The sequence below is a fragment of the Electrophorus electricus genome, chromosome 2, assembly GCF_041902795.1.
Source record: "Electrophorus electricus isolate QZ-2024a chromosome 2, ASM4190279v1, whole genome shotgun sequence".
In the NCBI taxonomy this organism is placed as follows: Eukaryota; Metazoa; Chordata; class Actinopteri; order Gymnotiformes; family Gymnotidae; genus Electrophorus; species Electrophorus electricus.
Window position 1 is genome coordinate 22,355,053 of NC_137498.1, and position 24,948 is coordinate 22,380,000.

A 24,948-nucleotide genomic window follows, 5' to 3' on the forward strand; every position below is an offset into this window, starting at 1 on the left:
CAGCAGTTAAATAGAGACTCAAGTAAAAAGAATGTTACCTCAGTTAGATGACTCAAGTATGCCCAATCTAAATCACCATTCTTCTCTGAACCTGCAGACCCATGAAATTAATGTGTATATTTCACAGAAAATCCACAGGGCTATCCAATACTGCCATGGATATAGGCTGCAACAGGGGTGACACACACTTTTGGGGAACTTCCAGACAGTTTATTTGGGGTGCAGGCTTCAGCAAACTTAGTTTGTGGAATTACCTGAAAGCAGGTGTGACAATGTGAACAAAAGACGACAGACAGACACACAAATGATGACAGACTGATAATCCAATACAAATAAACATTTTTCTGTTTTTTTTCTGATTGATAAAATAGAATTAAAAAAAGCAGTCTGTGTGTGGATTTATTTATGTTTATTGCACACATCAGTATCAGTAATATTTTGGCTAACTATGGAAACATAGTTGAAGTGCCCTCTAGCACTTTTATAGGTTGGCAACAGCATAGACTTGCAGATTCCAAATTGACTACCACAGTCCACAGATTTGACTGGGCGGTACAATTAAAAATCTGTTAATCATTAAACCTGATAGTAGTTACAATTGCTGGACATGTTTTTTCTCATGTCTCAAGAATCAGTAGTGTTATCCAGCAGAACATCATAAAAATAAAATGAAATAAAAATAAAATTATCAGATTTATTTTCAGGGTAAAATAATGCAAGGATCAAATTTGCAATACCTTCAAATCAAGTGGAAGCAAAAAGTGATTAAATATAAAGAAAAATGAAACAAAGATGAATGGGCAAAGAAAAAGATCAGTCCCAACGTATTCATTCTTTTAGCAGCAAAAAAGCAAATCAACCACGGTTTCTTCTCTCCTCTCTCCTGGCTTGCTCTTTTGGCTGCTGGAAATACGAACATCCCATTTAACCCAGGAATAGGTGCGATGTGGAAGAGTGTCTGTGCAAGAGTGTCTGTCTTCCAAACACAGGGCCTAAGCAAGCCATTTCAACCCAAACCTGCCCAAATCCGACCCTTCTTAAACCATAACTCCTAGACAGCTCCCCTGGGGGATGTGATTATAACATTTACCTATCTGAATTTATCCATATATGTCCTCCTGCTCTTATTTTATTGCTGGTGACAAACAACTTGGAGGTGCTTAGAGTGTAGCTCTGCTGTCACCCTGGTAACCTTAGGCAGTGCTCAGTAGATTCTTTACCTGCTTTAGCCAATATGGGAGTAGAGAGAAGAATCTTAGGCTGTTTCAACCAATAATGTTTAAAATATTCACACTCCAAGCTGCAGTAAACATCATGTAACAATCATGCAAAGTTTATTTCTCATATAATCAAACCATAGATAAAGAATACATATGAACTCAGGACTCATTTTCTCACAGCAAGAAAGTAGATTCCAATCCCCACAAATACTTTTGAGTGCAAGTATTAAAATTAAGAAACTCAGAAAATTAATCAAAACGTTTTTTAGGCATACATAGCTGAGTAACTAACAAATCCACATCCATGGTGTTTCAGATTAGTTGTTATACTTTGGATCAGGTGCAGTTCCTTCCTCTTACAACACAACTTAAACTTCACCTAATCAGTCCGTGAGACTTTGTCCCAGAACTGTACGTGATTCTTAATGAACTGTAACTCATCCTTTCTGTTCACAAGGCTCATCAGTGCTTTTTGTAAAAACATGGACAGAGTAAGAAACACTACTCATAGTATTCCTGGAGCTCTTCCAGCATCACCAAGGACATATATTTGGGCTACTTATATATGTTGGAGAGAGGCCTAAGTTAACGATAAACCCATCATAACATGAACGCTTCTTTGGTTTTTAACAGCAGTACTATAATCATTGTGGTTACTAGCAATTTCACAAACTGATTACTCCTATAAAAGTGATTCATTTCTCTGGCCCTGAAATACCATATCTTTTAACAACTCTTGCATTTAAAAAACAAGAAAAGCGAAGAAAGACAGGGTGACAACTAGACAGACAAGCCAAAGGGCCACAATAACAAACACGCAGTCTAAACTAACTTGGTGTTACCTCTACCTTCCTGGTGGTGAGGCCCACCTATTGTAGCACACCTGCTCCTGCACACACATGCACCAGGGGAGAAAGGAGCTGTATGTGAAGCTTAACAGGTGCTTCACAAGTTCAAAAAAAAAAAAAAGAAACAAAAGAAAAAAAAAATACTGAAAGTGTAGTTAGGTAGCCAGACTCAATTATTTTCATCAAGGGCAATGCACAGTCATATAGCTGTTATGGCTGAAAGCACAGTCCAAGCCAAACCTATTCAGGTACCTCTTCAGAGCGACAGAGCAGATAAGAGCAGAGACAATAATATGTAACTGGGAAGTGGAGAGAGATGGAGAAAAAAAGCAAAATGGTAGTCAAATTATATATGCACTAAAACATCAGACTGTTCAAGACTAATTGAGTGAGCATTAAATAGACACAAGAAAAGCTATGAATAGTCCAAGGTTCAGTGGTTATCTGAACATGCTCCTCCAATATTTGAGCTCAGTAACAAAGTGCTGAACATCTATGGAAAGTTCCACTCTGAAAAAGAAGGAGGAACATGTCAGCCTTGGGCTAGCTCGCAATTCCAGAAGAGCATTAAGAGAGAACAGAGCACATGGCTGCAATTTCATACAAGTTGTGGCGTTTCCAAAAGTCCACCTGCTTGTTGCAGAGAGGTGGACATTAGGTCCACTGTGAAGGCAATACAGAGAATGTGTGTGCATGTCAGAGGGACAAGGGGTGGAAAGATCAAAAGCAGAACAGCCTGTGTGTGGTCAGTTTTATTGGAAAATCTTCAGAAACAAACAAAACAATGGCACAGCGGTATACAAACGTGGAACTGTGCCGACGGCAGCCTTCTGCATGTACGTGTGCTTTCGGTTGGGGGTGGGTGGCGCGCTCATGTGCTCAGGCCCTGACTGCCTGGTAACTGCACATGTTGCATATTTAAATGCCTCACATAAGAGACTCATCAAAGTGTGATGTGTGCGTACGCGCACACGTGCTATTCCCGCGAGAGGAGGACTAGCTGCATTTCTCCACAGGGCAAGCAGAGGTGCGCGTCAGACAAGCAAAGAAAATCCACCTTTAACTAACTCCTACACAGATACCATTTACTGTGGAACAATTATATTAAGTTACAGAAAAATTATCAGTATCTAATCCAACGGTGGCGTATAATGCTTCCATACCTGTTCATTTGTGTCAGATATTCTGTGTAAAGATGCATATCCTGAGCTACATAAAAGTATCAAATTTAGTTGCGGTCGTAGACAAAATACCATCATAAATTACCACAATCGTTTCATACAACCTTTGCCTTTCTTTTTGACTGGTTTTAGTTTTAGCAACACTTAATGCTCTGGTAAGTGAGACAACACAGAATAGAAAATGTGCCATGTGTAGCAATGGCCAAAAGAGGAGATCGATGGATCAATCGACCGATCGTTCATTTGATTGGTGGATGGATCTACCTGCCACTCATCCGATCGATTGATTGATTGATGGACCGACCAGGCGTTCGTTTGTTCGAGGGACTGAGTGTTCAATTGATTGATCGTTTGCAGACATTTTTCATTTTCTGTTATGGACCATATGCAATAAGTATAGTAAAAAGGTTCAGATGGGCTGTAGTTTTCTTTCCCATTTAAATCCCAGGGGAAGCGTCCTAGTTGGTGGAGGCTGGTGGAGGCTTCAGGCTTGTCGGACTTTGGAAGGCGTGTAGTTTTTATCCATTGTTTCATCCTGCAGGAACATGTGCAGGCAGCGCTCGTTCTGGGCCAATGGATGACCCGCCACTCTGGGAACAAAAGCAGAAAAAGGAGCATCAGGCACAATGGCTCTCGGTTACCGTCATCTGCTGCTAAGCTGAAGTCACAGCTGCATCCGTCCCGACACCCACACATGTAGCTGATAAGAAGCGTTACACAGCCTGCTGGTGTTTATGCTTGCTCCCATGATCACTTGAAAACTTATTCTTCAGTTCAAGAAATAAAACTTAATCCATAGATCTGATGTCACTGGTACTTTAGCAACCTGACACAGATACACATAGCTGTTTCCTTCCTTCTTTCTGATCACTTGTGCACTATGTGCTGTGTGCACTATGTGCTGATGTCTTTCTGTGCTAATTTGCGCAAACTTGGGGAAATTACGCAACCTGCGACAAAAGGTGATACTGAAGATGATTACCGGGAACAGTTGACGCACCTTTACAATGCATTTAATCATGCACTAACACGTGAACATGCACGCACGTACAGCGTGCACGTGACAGGCAGTGAGCGCACAGATCCTTAAGTGCTATTAACACCAAACAATGACATTTAATTCAGGAATTTTTGGAGAAAGAGAGGGAAAAAAGGCCCATCTTAATTACCCACGTATTGCTTCTGTCTCCAAACCTAATTTACAGAAACTCGTCTCGTATTAAAATTCAAACAGGTAGACACGGCACATTTGCACATGAAACAAAGATAATAGCAAAGTCTGCAATCACAGCAAATAATTACAATCGCACTAACTTTTATTGTCTCCGGCAGCGGGGGGAACGGCACCACAGATCAAAAATAAGCAGGGGTGCACACAACATCCCGCAGGGAAGGAGCGCGTGCCTGCAATTTCCCTCGCAATTATCATAAATTACACAGAGAAAACAAAACAAATGTAAAAAGTAAAGCAGGGTGCACCCGCCGCCTCTCATCAGTCTCATGCTTCGGTAGGTAATTATGAGAAATGAACAAGAGTGGCATCAGCTGACATCAAGGCTTGTAAGTACCTGTTCAACTCTAACTTCAACCCAAGAAACTTCTGCCTAACTAGAAGAGGAGGAAGGGCTGTAAATGAACAGGACTGTAAATGAACTTTTCCATTCTTCCATTCCATTTTTCCGACAATGACAGTATACAAATAAATAAAACGTAGTGCCGATCCGAGCTCAATGCAGCTGGTCCTCGCTATACTAACTCAGTTATATTAGCAAAATTAGCGCTCTAGGGTGAATGAACTATTACTTGTTGCGCCCATGCTCAAATGCTAGCAAACCAATAAGATGATGACATGTAAGAAAAAGGAAAAAAAAACAAAAAAAACAAACAAACAAACAAAAAAAACCCACAGTAGACATGGGGTGTGAATCTGAAACGGGGTACCATCTCAGCACCTGTCCCCACCCTGACGCCCTATCTGCTGGATGCTGTTTTATTGTTGGAATACTGCTGGCCTCTGCGCGACAAGTGGGGAAGCTGTGAATTCTACTGAAACTGTGGCAGCACAGGGTGGGGGAGTCATGTCATCACGAGACTCACTTGTTGAGAAACTGCTCAAGGCCCTGCCGCCGCTCCTCGATGAATGAATCGTCGAAGATGCCGTCGTCCCCACGGAATGGGAGCTGCCTGAACAGAGCTTTTCCAGGCAGAGGGGGTACAACCACCTGAGAGAGGGAGAACACCAGGGAAAAATATAAAATTAATAAAATAAATTAATTAATAAAAAGAAAATTCCCACATTACAGAAATATATTTCATTCTATACATAAATTAGTAGCCTTGTTGTTGATATTTGGTCCAGGTGTGTATCTAATAGGACACTAAACAAGCAACCTTTTCAGATAATGCTAGTGAGAAGAGTTAAGCTTTTGTTTTGCAGTATTCTATATTAAATACTTCCAAAACACTACTTGATAGTATCTGAACTGCTCCTTGATAAGTCAAGCAAGGATCATGTGCAGCCGAGCTGTATCCCAGGGACATCTCACTCACTTTGCTCTCTCTTTCCAGCTCTCCTCTCAACCACTCGAAGTCGCTGTACCTCCTCCGTACACATGACTCCTTCAGCTTGAAGATAGGAAGGTTTGTCTGAGGGGCAGAAGAGCAAACATACATCCATTACACGGAAATCCCGGCAGTGAACTTGAGCTAGATCGCAAGTGACAAATTACAGGCATCCCTTCTGCACAAATGGCAGTTGAAGTGCCTTGACCTCTGCCCTCCCAAGCTGTCATGCAGATAGCCATGCTAACACTGATTGAGACTGCAAATTCACTAATCAATCATTGAGGCCTGGTATTAGAAAGCCACAGATGTTGGGAAGCATTTAAAAACCATTTTTGCAACAGAACAGTCTGGCAGAGGTATCCCAGGCAGATCTGAATTCAGTATAGCTGGTTGTGCACAGTGCCAGTGTAAATGTGACACACCGCATACAGGACCATTTCCACAGCAATGAATATTAAATAAAAAAACAAAAAACAAAACAATCCAACCTATGGCAGGGCCAGTGAAGAGGCCCAATGGGAGAAGCGACATGGCAGCGTGGAGAGGTCTCCACCTGAGGAGACCCCCTCAGAGACAGAAGACAGCGGGCGCCGCCATGAGAGCATGCGTGTGTGCTCCGATCGATTCCGTCCACACGTGGCTGGCATTGTGTGAGCGCACGCGCCAGAGAAAGAAAAGGTTTGGAAAATCATTTGGAGGAAAAACAGAATCACAAACAGACAGTCTGAAGGACGGACGAAAGGACACCCAGCGAAAATGTCTGGACTGGCTCCTTTTTGAGAAAGTCTTGGTACGAGGTCATAAAGGGCTGAAGTGTTTGGTGTTGTCAGAAAACAAACTACGGCTAAAGTCACAATTGTGGTAAAATACACAAAGAATTGAAACAGGAACCATGGAAATCCAAAAATATTACCTACACCTTACAGAGCAATCAGTTTTAGTAATCAGTTCTTCTATTAAAGAGAGTTTATCATCTGTTGTTATGAATGAGCGCCAAGGGTAGACACTTAATTTATCATTTAAACCCCTGTGCATTAAAACAAACTGAGGTGTCCTTTCTAGCATTGCAGCATGAAGTCATTGTCAAAACTCCCCTGAAAATAGCCCTTTGAAAAGAAAAGAAGAAAAACAAAAGTCTCTCACACACACACACACACACACACACACACACACACACACACACACACACACACACACACACACACTTTCAACCTTCCAGCTCTAATAAAGTCTCTTTCCTCCGAATTCATTGCACCTGGGAATTAACTTGTCCTCTTGTGTATTGCAAGTGTAGGGTTACCAGAGCATTTACAGAAGGTTTACCAAGCAATGGTGTACTGCTGCTGTTGAATTTGCAGTTAATAGATCTGAATGGAAGATTTACTGGCTTTGGTTTCCCGTTAGCACACAGTGTAAAGAAGTTAATCCCCATGTCAACCGATCAGGTAACGTGATACGTACCTCTCACCATCAAGGTGTTTAGACTATAAAGCTGTTTCGTGATTAGCATTAGCACAGGTATAGGTGACCAAGAGGTACCTGAGTCAGTTATGGTTCATTTCTGTGCCTGAAACATTCCCAGGCACACAGAACAAATTTCAATTGATTTAAAACATTTAAAAGCAAATATTTCAGGAAGTTTAATGTTTAAGATACTTCTAAAGAATGTCTACAGCTTTCTACAGCACATTCAAAACAACTAAAATAAATAAATAAAATAAAATAAAAGAAGGCTGAATGAAGGCTTGATGTCACCAAGCACCTGTAAGGACTCCACTTGAAAATCATTACTATCTAGCTGTAAATGGGAGAAATGGTATCACAGGTCACAATAGCACGACTATTGAAAACTGCTTGCCAAACAAGTTATTGTGTGAAAAGCATAGCATAGCGTAGCGTAGGATCCAGTGAGAATGCGGCATTTAGACAGTCACATATTTAAATCAAGATGTAAAGTTATTTTGAATGCAACCACCCCCCTCCCCCCCAAAAAAGTTAAACCATATCCAACATTTCATGAACGCCGGAAAACAGAGGACGGCACGGTGGTGCAGCGTAAACAGCTGCGCCTCTCCATACTCTTCCTGAATTTGCCTGGCCCCGTCTCCGCGCTAACGATCTCAATCAAACCTGAAATGAGTGTAAAAAAAAACCAAACAAAACCACACGACAAAGGCCCTGATTACCGTGGCAACCAAAGTTAACCACACGGACTGAAACCGACTTCCACATCAAACACTCGATCAGATGGACGCGGCCCCATTGATATCGGTGCCTCGATTACGACGGCACGCATGCGGAGCTTGCTAACAAACCCGTCAATACCTTTGTGCTCGCGCATTTGTTTATGCTGTGCCAGCCATCACGCGTGGCAGATATAGAGCATTTTAGAGTGTCAAAACCGCAGGTAAAAACATCCGCAAACTGCACAACTACGTACTTAGTTCATGACTGCTCTGGGCAATTAGAGGTAAAAAGAAACAAGTTTTAAAAAACTAACTCCTAAAGAAGACATGTTGCATGCTTTATGGATGTTTTCAAACTTCAAAATGCCTTGCTTTCGTTAAAAAAAAAAAGGGGGTGGGGGGTTGTATGGGGGTCTCAGCTGGATATCTTAAGTCAAGACTGTCCAATAACAGGAGAGGTGAGACAATAATAGGAGAAATCATGCTTTATGAAATGCCACCCATGACTACAGAACTTTCAGACAGGCCGACTGAACTTGTCGGCCAGTTAGCACTTGATGGGCTGGATCAGGTGCACAAGACAAGTGAAAACAGAACTGTGTGGCTGTTGAGCAGTGGAGCTTGAGGGCCTTGCTTCACAGAGTGTGAACATAACGTCCAGCACTACGACCCAAGCAAAACATTTAGAGAGTTGGTGGCTAGCAACATGACTCACATTCAGACAAGGAGGCCAAATGTGAACTACTTTACACACAAAAGGAGGGGAGAGAAATTAAATGGCTGTCTGGCCTTCTGTTACAATTTGGTATCGAGGCACAGCATGGCCCGTAAAGCAAGGACAGGCTGCTGACAGTACACAAGTGTGACCGACATAGGACTTAATAACCTGGACAGTGGGAATGAGACAGAAATGACACGGAAAAACGGAAAGGAAAGCAGGAGAAGGAGAAAGAGAAAGAGAGAGAGAGAGATTGCGTGTCCATTTGAGACAGCACAACCCAAAATGGCCAATCGTCTGACAGATGTACTAAAAGCGCTTCTTCTTTCAGTCACTCCTCGGCACTGTTAAAAGCCTCCACATGGCGTATGCCGATCCGAGGAGAGGCCGCCGCCAGAGTCTCCCCGCGCTTTTCGAGATGCATGTTCGTGCTGGGGACAATGGCGCGTCCTCATTAGGAAGAGGGCGAGGGGAACGGAAAAAGGGGAGGGAGGGGACCCCCCAGCACCAAGGGGTCACCGTGCTCACTGTAAGGGTTTCCGCGCCGGCTATGCATTAGCTTTTAGCGAGCCGGATCAAGTCAAGTTTAAGAGAGCGCGTTTCATCTCCGCCCTCCCCCCTCTCTCTCCCTCTCTCCCTCTCTCTCTCTTTCAAAATAAAAGTAGCAAAAAAAAAAAAAAAAAAAAAAAAAAAAAAAAAAAGATGCACAATGCCATCTCATCACATCATATCCCCAAAGAGATGAGGAGATGGGGACAATAAGAGCACTCACACTCACCCCCCCCACCCCACCACCATCTCTACAGACAGTCTGTGTGACACAGTGCACACGCGCGCCCCCACCCGCACACCCACCCTTCTGCACCAACCTCCCCAGCTCTGACAAAAAGCTGCCCCCTCTTTTTGTTCCCACAGCATCAACTCCCACTTTTGATACTGTCATCTCAAGTAGGATATGGTAGCCTTGATACAATATGGTGCCCATTACCATTAAAATAGTTGTCGGGGAGGATGCTGTAGACTTTGGATTACACTTGACTGGGAGTGACAGCCAGGCAAGCAAGCCATTTTTATTAATGGCCAAGAGTAAAGAGGGAGAGCGAGGGAGAAGGGTTTGGAAATGGAGAAGAGAATGAAAGAGGGATGGAGAGGTGGAGGTGAAAGGGGGAGAGAGGGACAGAGAGAGAGCGAGATCGCACTGTTTAAAAAAAAAAAAAAAGAAAAAGAAAAAAAAATAAAAAAAGAAAGAAGGGGAAGGGGGTGTTATTCTCTTGTCTGTAAACAAAGTGGGAACCCAAAGTCCTCTCCCATGCATTTCCAGTAGTGCTGGGACGAAGGCTTTGACCGAGGCTGGGTCCAACGCCACTCAGCTTTCTTGCTCTGTAAATAAGCAGGGCAGAGACAGAGTGCATGCCCATGTACACAGGAGGTCACGTGGCAAAACACTTCTGGCCAACTTTCTTCCCAAAGAAAAAGGCTTAACTGTGCAAACAACAACAGCTCTTGCCTGCTACAAAATAATAGCCAAAACAATGTTTATTGCATGCCGTTGTTTACTGGAAATTGCTCATCGCACCTATATATGCGTTCTGGCGCTTCAAACAGCCTTCTGAGTCAGAAGAGCAAGGAGACACTTACGCCTTGTATGTGAGAAGACTGAGCCATAGACGAGAAATAGGCATGAAGTCAAGAACGATACGGCTCGTTTATAGCAATCATGGCAGCCATCAGCTTTATCTGACTCATAATTCAGCTCAAAAACTAAAGCAAAATCCATAGTTGAAATACTCATAGTGATTATCTGATTATGCAGAACCTTTAAAAAAAAATCCCACTGACCTAACAAGTGTCCACACAGACCACAGCAGCAGATCTCTAGCCTGCCCCGAGGAACACAAGCTGCACAAAACCCCTTTAGAGATCAATAGAAGCAGAAAAACTGCAGTAGGTCAAAAGGTCCCTTAGCTAACCATTGCTAACAAGCATCCCATCGCTAGCCACCTCTGTGGTCTCGCACCACAACCTGAGGCAGAAGCCCATGAATGCAACTCAGTGCAGTAACACAACTGCATGCTCGTTGTTTATCTGAAGGGGAGATATGTTAGTGGACTGATCTGAACAACTACTAAGAGCTGAGGAGGGAGAAGAGGCCTTTGGTGTCATCCAGTTGGGAGTGTGTTTTGGGTGGGGGGGGGTGGGGGGGGGGGGTTAGCCAGCCCTCCAACACCAGCATTCATTCATTCCACTCCTCTCTCAATGAGGGGATTAAGAAGGCAGGCGCTTACGCTCTCGCTTTCACATAAACTCTCGCGCGCACACACACATACATGTATCATCTCTGAGATGTGGGGCATAAAGGCAGCACAGATGATGGGGGGGGAGGCACCATTGTCCATGTGTGCCAGAGAGAATGAGTGAGTGTGAGAGAGAATGGTACAAAGGCAAGAAAAGAGAAAATGACCCCCACCCCCACCCCTATCAATACGGATGTTGCCGTTAACTTGGCAAGCTCGCCCTGGTACCGTTACCTCATCTGCTCAATACAGAAGCCAGTTACGTGCAGCTAGTCTCCCTCTCATCCACATCTTCAAGGCTGTGAAGAGGAAGGGGTGGTGGGCAACGAGGCAGATGAGCAGGGCGCTCCCTCATGCAAAACAGGGTCATCCGGGCAGCCATGCACACAATAATGCTGATTACACACGAAAGCTAATTATTACCCGCTAATCAAGTACAGTAGCTTCAGTAGCTGTTGGCGGCTCACTTTGTAGGTAGAGGAAACTATAAATACTACAGGGAGGCAGGGGAGCTTTTGGGGTCCGTTACTGGAGACATCAGCGTCTGTCAAAAGTGTGCACATCAGCTATGGAGAGGAACTGCCCAAATTGAGAGGGGGCTGACAGGTGCATTCTAAAACATCTCCAATCTGTCTTTCACACATTCGATATATATTAGGAAAAATACAGCCCATGTCAAGAACAAAATCACTTCTTAGGTCTTTCATAAATAGTGCTTTGCACATACCGTTATGTGTAAATAACAATGGCTAATCATAATTCTTTCTACACCAGAGATTTTTTTTTTAAATCAAGATATGTGAAAGATGCCACTTTCTCAGTCTACAGACCTGCAAAGGTTGATCACACCTGATCAGGTAAATCACAGAGTTAAACCATTATTATGAAGTCTAGAGGTATCGTGATACAAATTAAACCCAGAAAGTGAGGATATATATGCACAAGGCCTTTTCTATAATGCTTAACACATAATGGGCCAAAGTATTAGTTATGTCTGTGTAAAAAGAATTTAGCAGTGCTGGAGTCTCCATTCAATCTCCAATTTAGGGGAAAATACACATGTCGGGAGTTATGAAAAAGATGTTACAAGATAGAGCAGAGAAATTAAAAACCTCACAACTCTGTTGCTAAATGTTGCTCTTCCTCCTTTGCAACTTCTTTAAAAGGCAGTTACCCATGCAGCGCCTGTTTTTTTTTTTTTTTTTCCATTATCAGAATTACTGTCAATGTACAGAAGAACTCTTGCCATTTTTTCTGGGGGGCATGGATTAGAATCAAGCAGTCCACAGAGTCACAAAATGCTTTAATCCCATTTGAAATTAAAGTGATCTGAAAGCCAAGAAACCACCATGTGATGAACCATGTCGAAACCGTAATAATTGTGCATGTAGGAATGAAACAAAGAGTGTGTTTTGGCAACATTATACACAGAATGACCAGATTGTCTAGGTCCCCACGAAGCACCGTCTAACTAAACCGCAGATCTTGCTGTGAAATGTGGGACAAATGTTATATTTGATATTCTGGACATTTTGGAGCTCATGGTTTTATGCATGGTTTTCAAAGACTGGAAGGAAAACCATGTACATAGGAAGGATTTCTATTTGTTTTTTAAATAATTACCTCGAGCATATCTCAAGGCTCAACTGTTCTTGGAGGAACTCGAGTGACAGGCGACTTTATATATCATACAGCTGTTAAAATGAGTCAACAGGAAACTTTGATAATAACATCTTGCTGTACACGGCACATCCTGTTAAGCTGAAACAGTTGGTCAGCAGGGAGAGGAAGAAAAGCTTTCCCCTAGTCCTTGAAAACCCTCTGCTCACAGACAAATAATGCAGTGAAGGCCACAGAGCCAACTAGCCACGACCAATGACATTTACACAGCATTAACCCAGTGCATGCTGTATTTTAGGAGTACAATTTGCTAATCTCACTTTTCCAGACAACATGGACACCAGTCAAAAAACAGCCTAAAATGATATTAACTCCAAGATTTTGGTTGGTTATAAACAAAACAAAAACAACCAACCCCTCCACCCCCCTAGACTGCCCCACATGTGGTCATGGTATAGCTGCATTCCTGCTCTGGGCCAAACTCCTAGGTAAACAGGAAATGGAAATGCTGTAGCACCTGGGGCTCAAAGGCTGAGAGTTCGATACCTACATTCTGTGGCATCACTTAGCCACCAGGACTAGATGTGGATTCCAGGTCCAGAATTGCATAATCTCCACATCAGAGGGTAGGTTTTTATAAAATGATGAACACATGACTTTTGGTTCACATGCCACAAACATATTAGAATTTGTTATTTGCTCTGCAACCATTTCCAAAGACTACAAGATGTGATGAGTAATCCTGATGGCAGTTTTGTGCATGTACAAAGAAATGTACAAAAGGAAAATTTGAATTGATTACATGTACATACATATCCACCCAAATGAGTACTAAATTCAGTTAAACCTGCCATGTGACCCACCCTAGTATAGTAAATAACAAATGTAACATTAATTGAGAAACATTTTTAAATAATTATGGCAAGGTACTTAAAGGTTTAATGGATCCATTGCCTTTGAGACAAGGTGCCACAGCTGGATACCAGTTCAGAATGTTTCAACATGTACACTCTGCCAGAACATTCACTACCTAATCAATAACCTACAATGGAGACTATTACTCTGGGTTTGAAAGGTCAAAAACTTAAATCCACCTACAGGACAACCTTTCCTGCAAGTAAAGGCCAGGCAGAGCTATGGTGGTCTTTATTACATTACTGGAATGTGTTCTAAATGTGTAGACCTGCTGTTATTTGACCTGCTTTGTTAATGATTTCACCATGTGGAATTTGTTCTTACTTCAAGGTTTTTTTGGCACATACTTCAATTGCTGGGCTCCTTTCTACAAACTACCTTAAATTACTCTAATTCCTAGAGACACACAAATCTGAACTTTGGTCTTGTGTTAGGATACTAGAGCACCAAATCTCTGGATTGCAGGTGCAAGCCAAGGTCTTTAAATAGTCATACTTTTGAACATGTTTATTTTTCATATTGCTTGGCATAGCTAACCTATGTATGTTCATCCATAAAACAACATACATTTTAATTTTTAAAGTGTTCCATGCTTTTACATGGCTGAACTACAGTTATACAAGTTTGAGCATCTTTTTAGTACCTGCTTCCAAACACAATGACGGACACAACTACGTAACCTTTAAAATATATAAACTCACTTCCACTAATAAAACCGTTTCTATCTAGAAGCCTTGGTAAGAACGAGAGGGCTCGGCTGCCGAACACTGTAACCCAAACAGAAAACATAAGGTGTTCACCTGATGTCATGTGTGAAGAAATTTCTCAAAATCTAAAAATATATTCTTTATATTAGATGGGAACACTTAACTGAAAATAAATATGCTAGCTGCTGTTCTCAAAACTAAAAAAGCGCCTAAATACTATGTATGTGACCAATAAACCGAACTTGAACTTGAAATAAAATCTAGGCTACGTTTAGTCATAACAGTCAAATTGCGTTTAAAATAGTGACATTGCAAGCTACAGTTCAGAAATTCTAAATTATGTATCATGGTCCGGGCCCTGCAAATTATCTTGGGCCAAGGTTTGGCCCATATTTCTGATCAGTGACAAGTAGCTAGATACTGTTATCTTGGTCTTGCATAGCAAGGGGTGCGGCCGCGACATAGCGATACGACCTAGGCGGAAACTCAGTAAGCTTAGCTAACTAGCTAGCTAACTAACTTTTACAATTTGATCATTTTTACAATCGTGTTAGCCAAGTACGTGTATGCTTCCCAAACCAATAATACTCTAAACAGATGAGCATTTAAAATCAAGTTTTAACTGCTACGAGTGACTAACCTGTTAGCTACGTTAGCTAATTAGTTTGTTAGCCTATGTAACCTAATGTCAGGATAAAGGTAGCGTTAACCTACCTAGGTTAGCTAGACAGCCAATCAATTCAACAGTTTTTAACACCGCAAACAAAACAATTATTTAACTAAGTTTACAATTATAACAAACTTATAAAACCTTACTTCTCTAGCTTCTTATCAAATGTCAACATTAGCGGTTAGCAAAGCTAGAGAGCTTAATAGACGGACAACACTGAATAACACTGGCTAGCTAGGTCGCTAACTTGGCAGCAAACAATAACAAGCCAAATTAGTTAGTTAGTCAGTTATCTTTACTGTACCTAGCTACGTTTTGTGACATCTAGTTGCTTTGTTTTTTATTTTAGTTATGTTACGAAGCAAATATGTTTAGTTTTATATGGTTACTCTACGAGACGGTTAGTAAACGTTTAGCTAGCTAGCTGGTTGGTTAGTTAGTTAGATAGTTAGTTAGCAGGTCAACATAAAGAGCCATCTTAGCTAGCCTCTCGTTAAATGGGTAAAGAACAACATTTCTCCAGCTATAATAATCAAATAAAACCATGGTCAGACGTTTGTGTAGTTTATTAACACATAATTATTACCACCTGACCATGACAATGGGTTGATGGCTAGTAAACAACTCAAGTAGTCGCTGACTTCCCGCTGCCGGCCACAGCCAGAGAGCACATTAGCCGCGGTCCTTGCTGCTCACCTTCAGTCTGATCTCATAGGTGGTGAACCTCCCTCGGCCGACGCCGACCGTTTCGGGATTACCGACATCAATCTCTAGGAAGTTGCTCGGCGGTCCGTACGCGTCGCTGAGGTTCTGCGGTTTGGTGTGAAGCCTCCTTGTATCCGCTACGGCATCAGACATCGCTCCCGTCCAAGCGCTTCACCCACCGACCGTTGGACTTCCGCTCATCTGAGGAGCATCTGACGCCTTTGAACCGCGTCCAAATATAATCAGATGCGATTGGATTAGACGTTTTAGGCAGCAATGGTCAACATAAGATAATATGACAGTTCTAAAACGATGTCTAAACATAATCCAATATAATCCGATGTCATTGGATTATAAATCTTAAAGTCTTAAATGGTTAACCTGTCGAGGAGATCTACAATGATATTTTGATGCGCTAACGGTCCGGAATAGGGGAACGCAGTTTGAAAGGTTTTTGGTATGGATATGTTTTTGGGCGATCACTTATACTGTAGACGTCTTTGATTAATTACGTTAGAATTTAAAAATACATTTAACGTTACCCGTTGCCTTTATAAATAGAAACATGACTCACATAAAGTTAGCTAGTTTTGAAAAATAAAGATGGCAGCATACGCGGCTTCTTTGATAGCAAGATGCCTTATGAGTTATTTAAAACACCATACTTTCTCTAAAAGGATGTTACACAGTATTTTCAGATAGCAAAAGTTGAGCGTTCTCTTAGTGAACCCAATTACATTGGAACTTGGCAGATGAACACTGCTGAACATGAAGTAAGAAAGCATTGCTAGCCTAGCTAGCGTTAGCGAAGTCTGCAAGACCAGTTTGAACGTTCATTGGTGCATTTCGCTAGTTAGGTTTTCATGCATATCTGCACAAATCCAGCGATATTTTAAAGCAGCGTATTCTCACAAATGCTTAATATGAAACGTTGCGTTTATTATTTGAAGGTCTTTATTTCTGTATTGCATCTTGTGGTTAAGAGACATCTGCGTCTGACGCGTCTAAAAGGAAAGATTCGCGGTCCACTAGCCGCTCTTTCGCCGTTCATGCCTGTTTTTGTTGTGCTCTGCCCTACTCTATCAGAGAATTTTAAAGGGAACCTATTATGTTAATTTTGAATGTACATAACCTTATTTTGGATTTGTACTAGAATAGATATACATGCTTCAGTGTTCCAAAAACACATCATTTTGCTCTTACCGTACCTCGTTCACCCTCTGTCTGAAACGTTCTGTTGGAGCACCTTTAAGGCAGAAGTAGGTAACTTTGTGTAAAAATAACTGCCATATTTGCTAAAACTCACTATGTCCTGACAGTAGTAAATGAGACAGACCAACCCCTCCCTACAAGAGCAAAGCCTGATCTGTACTTCAAACCTCCAATTACAGCTCGGACTAAAACACCGTGCTTCAAGTGTCAGGGAAGACAAGAATTCTTTTTCCTGGCTCCTAGATGGTGGAATGAACTTCCACTGGCTGTCCAGACATCAGAGTCCCTTACAGTCTGCAAACACAGAGTGAAGACATATATTCATGGAATGTTTAAATGACCATTGGATCCTGTACCTATGAATTTTCATACTACTGTCGAGTAACTGAAACTCTAGTACATATTGTTTGTTTGTGCACTTATTGTTTTATATAGAGATTATATTTAATGTTGCACTTCTAGGTATCATAATTGATTCCTGTATTTCAGCAGTATTCTAGTTCAATTGTATCTTGATCTATAACCTACTATACTGGGTAGGGTACATTCTATCAGTAGAGGACAAAGCACCTTTTTACGTCGCTCTGCATAAGAGCATCTGCTAAATGCCAAAAATGCAAATAATCTGAAAAATCCAGAAGAGTTCTGGCTCCGTCTAGTCCTCTTAATGCCATTCACAAGAATCCATGACACCGGAATTAAAACTACTAGAGCTAAGATGTGTGTCTGAGATTTCTCCTCAACGCAGAACAGCGTCTGCTCGATATAGCTGCAAAACTGAACAAACTATGTTGTGTGAAGGAGTGCCCAGCAAGCCCCCAGGTGAGCAATATTTAAAGTGTGACGAGATTGCATCATCTTGTAATAAAGAAAGTACTGACTGAAATTCCTACAAGGCATTTCAGGCAGCTAAGAAAAGTGGTTTCTGGCATGGACTTTGGGATTTGCAATTTTGCATACTATTTACATGCACAAAAAGATGTAATACAGTAAAAGAAAGGGAAAAACTGGGAAAGCATTTTGGGTCCCCTTTAATTATAATTGTTATACCCAGAAATCCATACTCAGACACTACCATTAAACATCTGTCAAGAGTAAGCAATCAGTTAATGGGCTGGGTAGCTCCTGTGATTATTTTTTAGATGTGCAGCTACAAACAAAAGTACTAACAGTCTATTGCCTGGATTAAATTCTGTGTTCTTCAAAATCGCTACTGCTCATCTGTTTTATGTGTTGAGTACTTAATGTCTTATTTTGTATACTGTTTAAAATTCCCAATAAACAGTGCTCAAAATCAAAGTTCCTTATCAAAGACAGACAACCATTAAAACACACTACTTAAAAACAAACAAAACACTTAAAATGTGATTGGGAGGACTCCCCTGCTAAATTGGAGACCTCAATAACTCAATCTAAGCCCTGAAAACATTCAGAAAACATTCATATCAACGCTAACTTGGTTACTTGCTGATCTGTTCATGCAGGCTTGATGTGTGACCTGACTATTTGTGAGGTGTTCATGTTTAAGGAAATCATGATGCTGACTTTTCTTCAGGCAGAACCTAGCCAATACATATAGCAAATATGTGAATGTGCAGCTTTGTACATTTTCTAATCATTTTAGGATCATAAAACACAAATTGACTAACTATTTACTGTAATCTTGATGACTCTGCTTCTTTTTTATCACCACTAAAGTCAATTTTCTACTTTTTTCTACTCTTACGGCCTCTTGATCCATTGATCAAATGGCTGCAGAGGGTCTGAACAATTCAAATATGATGGCTTTCATCAGTATCCTTAATAGGTCTTCTTACAGGGTGTAAGATGTTCTCACCTGGATATGCATTCCTGTCATCATCTCCAGATGGAACCATGCACAAGGGTCTTATGACCCATTGCAACGAAATGTTGCGCTCTGAGGTTCTCCATGAGAACCCTCAGCAGATATCTGTTCTTTGACAGTTAGAACAGCTACATGAAGCAGTAGCATGGATATATCAACCTTCCTCTCTCCCACCACCAAAGGCAAGGTTGAAGGGCAGTAGCGTAAGTGCTGAACTGGCTGAAGTCTCAGAATTAAAAAAAAAAAAACCATCGACTCGAGACAAAGAAAAGAGCAAAGAATGACCACGTGATGTGTCAACATTCTGCAGGAGGTGCATCACAGGATGAAGGGTTGTGATGTGAAAAAGGTATGGACATCGTGTTCTATTCAGGCTTGCTCGGACCAACACAATGGTGCCTGACCCCATTAGGCATCAAACATCCTTTACCCTCACATCATATCTCAAAGCGGGTCTGTGTTTTGGGGATGGGATGGGATGGGATGGGATGGGATGCTACTGTCCATTTTTAAGAATGGGAACATAACTGCACATACACACATTCGCTCAGCCTATAGTCTTCATGAATTAGTTATTTTGTAGTTTTAAAACGTTTTGAACGTAACTGTTAGGTCAAGCATTTTGGCCCCTGTGTGTTGTGGGGTGTGGTGTGGTGTGTTTCACTTTGAATGGGCTATCACATTTATTCTGAGGTGCTCATGAACCTCTTTTGTTAAGCCAAACTAACTAAGCACAATTCCTGCTCTGTACTAAGAACTCTTCTCTATGACACCACCTGCGTGGACTCGGTAAGCCCCTTGGCTCTGCCTGTGCTCCAGAAGAGTAGGCCTAGTGATGTCCCTTTCTGTTAGAATAGTTTTGTGTCTGCTTTCTTGCCCATCCAACAGTTTGTTATTCCACATATTTTTGTCCTTTTAAAACAAAGGTCATTTTACAATATTTGGTAGAAGAAGTACAGAATGGGAAATTTCAGTATTTTATAAGCAGTGGAACTGCACAGCTGTTAATGGAATGTTGCAGAAATATGTTAATTTTCCAATAAATCAAACATTTTGGAACAATTCTGTAAGCTGTCGTCCTTATATCCTTTGTCTTATGTTTCCTAGTGGTACCTTAATAAACATGGTGGAAGATTTAAGGTTTGGTCATTAAGGTGGTTATCTGTTGCCTCACAGGAATCTGTAAACCCATTGCGGGTGCTACATTCATGGTGATATTGGTGAGTTCCAAAAATTCTCTGCTCACACACACGTTAAAGGCCTATAAAATTTTAATCTGCAGTACAGTAAAGCCAGTAATTACATACAGAGGTAGATGTAGAAGGATAGCACTGCAGGAAATCAGGAAAGTGCATTTGTTGTTACTTTATTATTTCCTAGTTTTTGCATACTAACCTGGTGTAATGGAAAGTAGGCAGCATTAAAGGAATAAAGACTTTTTTTTATAGCATTCAGCGTAATTTTAAATGTTTAAAGTGTTTATTTGTCAAATTCTTGTTTTCGGAGTTAAAGATGATGCAAAAATAAATTAGTGATATCAGTCCTCAGGATGTTTTGTGAATTATTATCAGGTTCTTAATGTACTTGCCCAAAAATGTTATTATGAAATGTTACTTACAGCTAGCCTGCCTGCAAGCAGCCAAGCTCCAATTATCTGTAGTCCTTCACTGATAGTTGTTGCATCCCCTTAGTTACAGCAATACCTCCCTTGGATACGGGAACTTCTGCAAGCATTACATTTTAATCTCACATAAACATTTGACTTGTCAGAGTATTGATGAAGTGAACTGCTAGAGTTAGCAAAGATGGAAGTAGGAAGCTTGTGGTAAGTGTGCTTCATCGCGCAGAACTGCTTCACTATGGACCCCACGCATGACTACAAAGTTCAGTCAATCACAAAGCAGTAAAGTAACACCAAGTAAATTGTAACATGTTTAAGCGTGCTGTAATTTGTCAGGTCTCAACATACATTTCTGTAAGTTTCTAAAAGCTAACTTGAAATTTTGGAATCTAGATTTAATGCCCTGTGGAAGTCTGGAGGAGGCCATTTTCGTCTGTGACTAAAATCAAGGATTTGACGTATGACCTGGCAAACAGTCATTTTAAGTTACCCTGAAAACTGGAAATAACATTCTTTTTAAGGTTTAAAATGGAATGTTTCTTTAACGACATCCGCTCTGATATTCTCAGGCTCTGGGAAAACGATGCTCATGGATCTACTCTCACGTGAAGATCAACAGGAAAAGATGGCTCCATTTTAATTCTTTCATGTTATACACAGAAGTAAGTTGTTCTTACTGTGCTTTGGATATGTAATTCACTAAATACACATTTAGACAATAATGAATATATAAGCGGCATAGGAACACACAACCTGCTGGGGATTTGAGCACCTAATGGACTGCTGGCTTCTCTTTTCATTTCCTCCTGTGTGTTTTTGAAAGCGACTGCGATGTTTTTGCTTTTGGGGATCCACAAGCTAAAACGGAGTCTGCTGAAGCGCAGGTTAGGCGAAATGACAATGTACGACCCCATCTCTCCCGTTGCCATGGAAATCGGCACGGAGACCTGCCTCTTATGCCTAGATGAGTTTCAGGTGAGTGGCGGAGGGGGGGGGGGGGGTTAAGGAGTTTGAGAAGATGCTGAGGTCTTGGCTGTGGGCGGTGGGTGGAGGGGAGCAGCAGGTGCTGCAAAATAAGAACTAAAAACACAAAGCCAGTTTGTTAAATCATTAGCATGGAAATAACAACATTGAAATGCAAAGTAAAGCGCATGCAGCATAATGCAAAATTCACAACACTTCTGAGCATTACATTAGTTCTCCCATTGGTCTGCATTTATTTTTATGTCTGGCAGGTGATGTAGAGCCATAATCAGTAAATCATAATCAATCTCTTAATCAAAGCTCCCAATATGTTCCTGTTCATTGCTTCGAAACAACCACACACAGCGACGCCACCCTGCAACATGCCTTCAATATTAAACTAAAAATGCTTCATAGTGGGACACTCCAAAAACAACAGGTAGCAATTATACCTTTGCACAAGGTGGTGTTTGAAGGCCACAGGTGAACAGGTCTGGAAAAGCATTCTTTTCCTGAAAATTGAACAAACGATCCAAAAAAAGTGACAACAGAGTTTGCTGTGTGCACTGTGTGCACTGTGTGTGCTGTGTGTGTGCGAACAGTGTGTCACTGATGGTAGGGGAGCCTGGTTCAGGTAAAGGATGTAGACATACTTGTGAGTGATCCATCCTTGTTTTGAAGCAAAAAGTGTTTATGAAGCACACTCCAGTGCCCCATTGTAAAGCAAACAACTGTGTAAATTTTGGAGCCATCTAGTAGAGTGCAGAACTTAGAGGCACACACAAACATCCTGCGGTGCAAACCGAGGGAGCCCAGTCAGACATAAACCTTAAACATGTAGCTTATTAGGATTACTGAAACAAGCAAGATCAAAGTGCCAGACAGTGTCGAACCACATGAAAGCCTGGGGGAAAACAAAAAGCACTGGTATAGTCAAGCATAACAGTGTTGGGTAGCTAGGATGAGATGCTGGATATCTGTATCAAAAGAAGTCCTTCTGCCCCTGTCAAGCATAGATGGAAATGCCCTAGCCCCATGGCCATTACACACACACTGGACACTATGGTAGCTCTGGGGAACAGCTTGTGTTTTCAGAGAGGTCATCACCTCAGCACTGACATGCCCTGGCATCATTAGCTCTTTGATTTTTATACACAGGATTTGTATAAATTTCCCATAATCAAACGACTGCATGCACACATGCACATGTGCGCGCACACACACTCTGATAAAAGCACACACAGGCGCACTCAGGCTCAAGCTCTTTGTATCTGTCAGGATCAAGGGTCCCTCTTTTCATTAGTGCCTTTTAAATTTGAATGTTTACCTCAGAGCTGATATTCTGCTTTGTGTGTGTGTGTGAGTGTGTGCATGTGTGATTGCACGCGCACAAGCGCCCCAGCTTACAGACGTTATTCTGTACGCTCGCCTTCACGCCGCTCGTGGGCCATGGCTGAGCACCAGCATTGAAACGCTCAAACACATGTTTTGTTTTGCCTCCACACATAAATGAGGAGTGTGACGGCCCCTTACCAATCAGAAGCCATGGCCACTTAGGCATGCAAATGAGGTATCGGGTTTCAGCCAGCCCCTCTTGCTTCCTTAAGTGAAGGGTAATGGAGAACGACCGTGGCGGGTCACATGGACTCATGCCTCTTAAATGCTAATGAAATTTCTTCGTTCTCTTCATTAGTCTGGCGTCATTATCAGTAATTTGTAGCCTTCCCCCTTTGTACCCTCCACTCCTTTAATGAATGTGAGGTATTGAGAGAAGGGCCTAGAGAGATATATAGAGAGAGATGGAGGTGAGGGGAGGGGGGCTTATGAGGAGACACGACCGCTCAAGGCATTGTCTCTGCCTTCAGTCAGAAATTACTCATCTCTGGATTTGGGTAAGTAAAGGTTTAAGATCAAAAGAGCGCAATTTGGCACCCGCATGCATGGCACAAAAGTGACTCTTTGCTCTCCGTAATTGGATGCCCGTTTGAATATCGGCACCATTGTTTTTGGGGTCGTCCTCGACGACGACGGAGTGGCGAGCGGCGCTTTCTTCTGCTAAAACTGGCAATCAAGCGGGCCAAGCAAAAGAGGGCCCCGCGTGTGCACGTGTGTGTGTGTGTGTGTTTGTATACATGGGCACACGTGTGTGTGTTTGTATACACGTGCGTGCCTTGGCGCCTGCGCAACAAAAACAAAACAAAAAAAAAAACCCCACACAAATACAGGAAAGATAAAAAGGTCATAATTAAATGACTCCTTTGAAATGGGGCAGAGAAGAAGGCGCTTAAAGGAAATGCGATCCAATTTAGGCAGCAGCACCTAGGCTACACACACACACACCCTGGCCCCTGCACGCACATACAAGCCTACAAGTGAGATGGCAGCCCAGATGCTAATGGGGTTAGTTTAAGGGCTGAAGGTTTAGTATGCAAAAAAGAAGAGCACTTCAATGTAAGAAAAACAACATATGCTGGGGGTATGGCTGTCTTAAGTGTGTCCTTTAACAAATAATGTCTGTCGGTACGTTTTTGTTTTTTTGTTTTTTTAGGGGTGTGGGGGGGGGGGGGGTGTTTGGGGGCTTCTGTGTGACAAAAACATTACAGCAAGCTTGTTTATTTCCTCACCAGAAGATGCGCATCAGCGTCAAAGTGAAGTGCTAATAAAGACGTGCTGTAGACTATGCTATGCTCCCCCGCCCAAGGACACCGTGAGACTTGGCATACGTATCTGCACCACTCGGGGACGTGAAAAAACAATTATATATATGTTGCTCATTTCAGAGCACATTAAACAGAATAAGATTGCAGGAATGGAAGCGGAGCTAAAAAAAAAAGAGATATATAGAGTGAATATGAAAAGGAAGAGGATCTCATTGTGGGTTATTGACTAAAGGGCCGCTTTTGTCTCAGGAGGGTCAGCGGCTCCTGTGTTTTTGCAGATGTGTGCGAGGCGACAGCTCGCTGCTGTGAAAAAGGCAACGTTTAAATGATAATAATGACAATGGCGATGATGAGAATGATAATGAAAGAGCATCACTCTCCCCCCGCGGGCAAACACACACACACACACCCTCACATGCTGAAATTCAGGGACAGCCATGTCGGGCCCTTAAGAGCACAATTGAAGCGCATCTGTGTGTGTGTGTGTGTCTGTGTATGTGTGTGGCCATCTGGCTGCCATTGTGCTGATTTGGCCTCATGTTGCTTTATTTATTTATTTATGTATTCATTTATTTATCATTTGGTTCCCCTGGCTTTGTCTGCCTGCACTGGCGTGATTAGCTCAGCAGAGCACCTCAAGACACTTGTCCTTGTCTCTGGCAGAAAGCTGCAGCTCCGAGTGGCCATTTTACCGTCAGGTGGAGTGGCTTTGAATGGAAGTGGTGTAGGGTTGTGTCTGTGGGGTGTGTGTAGGGTTGTGTGCATGTTGTCCGTGGTGGTCAATAGACCTTGGCCGAGGCTCAGGATTTGAAATGTAACAACACCTGGTATTCATTTGCTCACATGCACACACGATCACAATCGTAATAATTAGCTCAAGGCAGCGTTTGGGGTGGAGGCTGAGTTGTACAGGAGGGGGGTGTTTTTTGCTCATCTCCAGCCCTTCCACCTGTGTCTGTTCCCATAACCTCAGTCCTCAGTGAGGGGCGTGAGCTTCTCCTGAAGAGTTACCAAACA

At 42.1% G+C, this 24,948-nt stretch overlaps 2 protein-coding genes across 2 annotated transcripts in view; one reads left to right on the top strand and one right to left on the bottom strand.

Moving 5' to 3' along the window:
- Positions 1–394: 394 nt before the first annotated feature.
- On the bottom strand, positions 395–15,842 carry snx3 (sorting nexin 3). Its single transcript, XM_027015518.3, has 4 exons — positions 15,621–15,842; positions 5,800–5,895; positions 5,347–5,471; positions 395–3,839 (listed from the first exon to the last, which is right to left on the bottom strand). Exons 1-4 carry the CDS (start codon positions 15,780–15,782, stop codon positions 3,734–3,736), a joined length of 489 nt encoding a protein of 162 aa, XP_026871319.1. The 5' UTR covers positions 15,783–15,842; the 3' UTR covers positions 395–3,733.
- Positions 15,843–19,885: 4,043 nt separating this feature from the next.
- The window catches only part of afg1lb (AFG1 like ATPase b), a gene marked incomplete at its 5' end in the record, with an annotated part of 18,857 nt that continues 13,794 nt past the window's right edge, over positions 19,886–24,948 (top strand). Inside the window, 4 exon segments of the mRNA XM_081706089.1 lie at positions 19,886–19,907; positions 20,878–20,902; positions 20,904–20,974; positions 21,156–21,287. Of these exon segments, the coding sequence (XP_081562215.1) occupies positions 19,886–19,907; positions 20,878–20,902; positions 20,904–20,974; positions 21,156–21,287 (250 nt within the window).

Coding starts and splice junctions, on each gene's coding strand:
- snx3 (XM_027015518.3), bottom strand. CDS start 15,782: ATGTCTGATGCCGTAGCGGATACAAGGAGGCTTCACACCAAACCGCAG. Junction 5,896..15,620: donor CCTATGAGATCAGACTGAAG/GTGAGCAGCAAG, acceptor TCTGCCCCTCAG/ACAAACCTTCCTATCTTCAA. Junction 3,840..5,346: donor CTTGAGCAGTTTCTCAACAA/GTGAGTCTCGTG, acceptor TTTTGTTCCCAG/AGTGGCGGGTCATCCATTGG.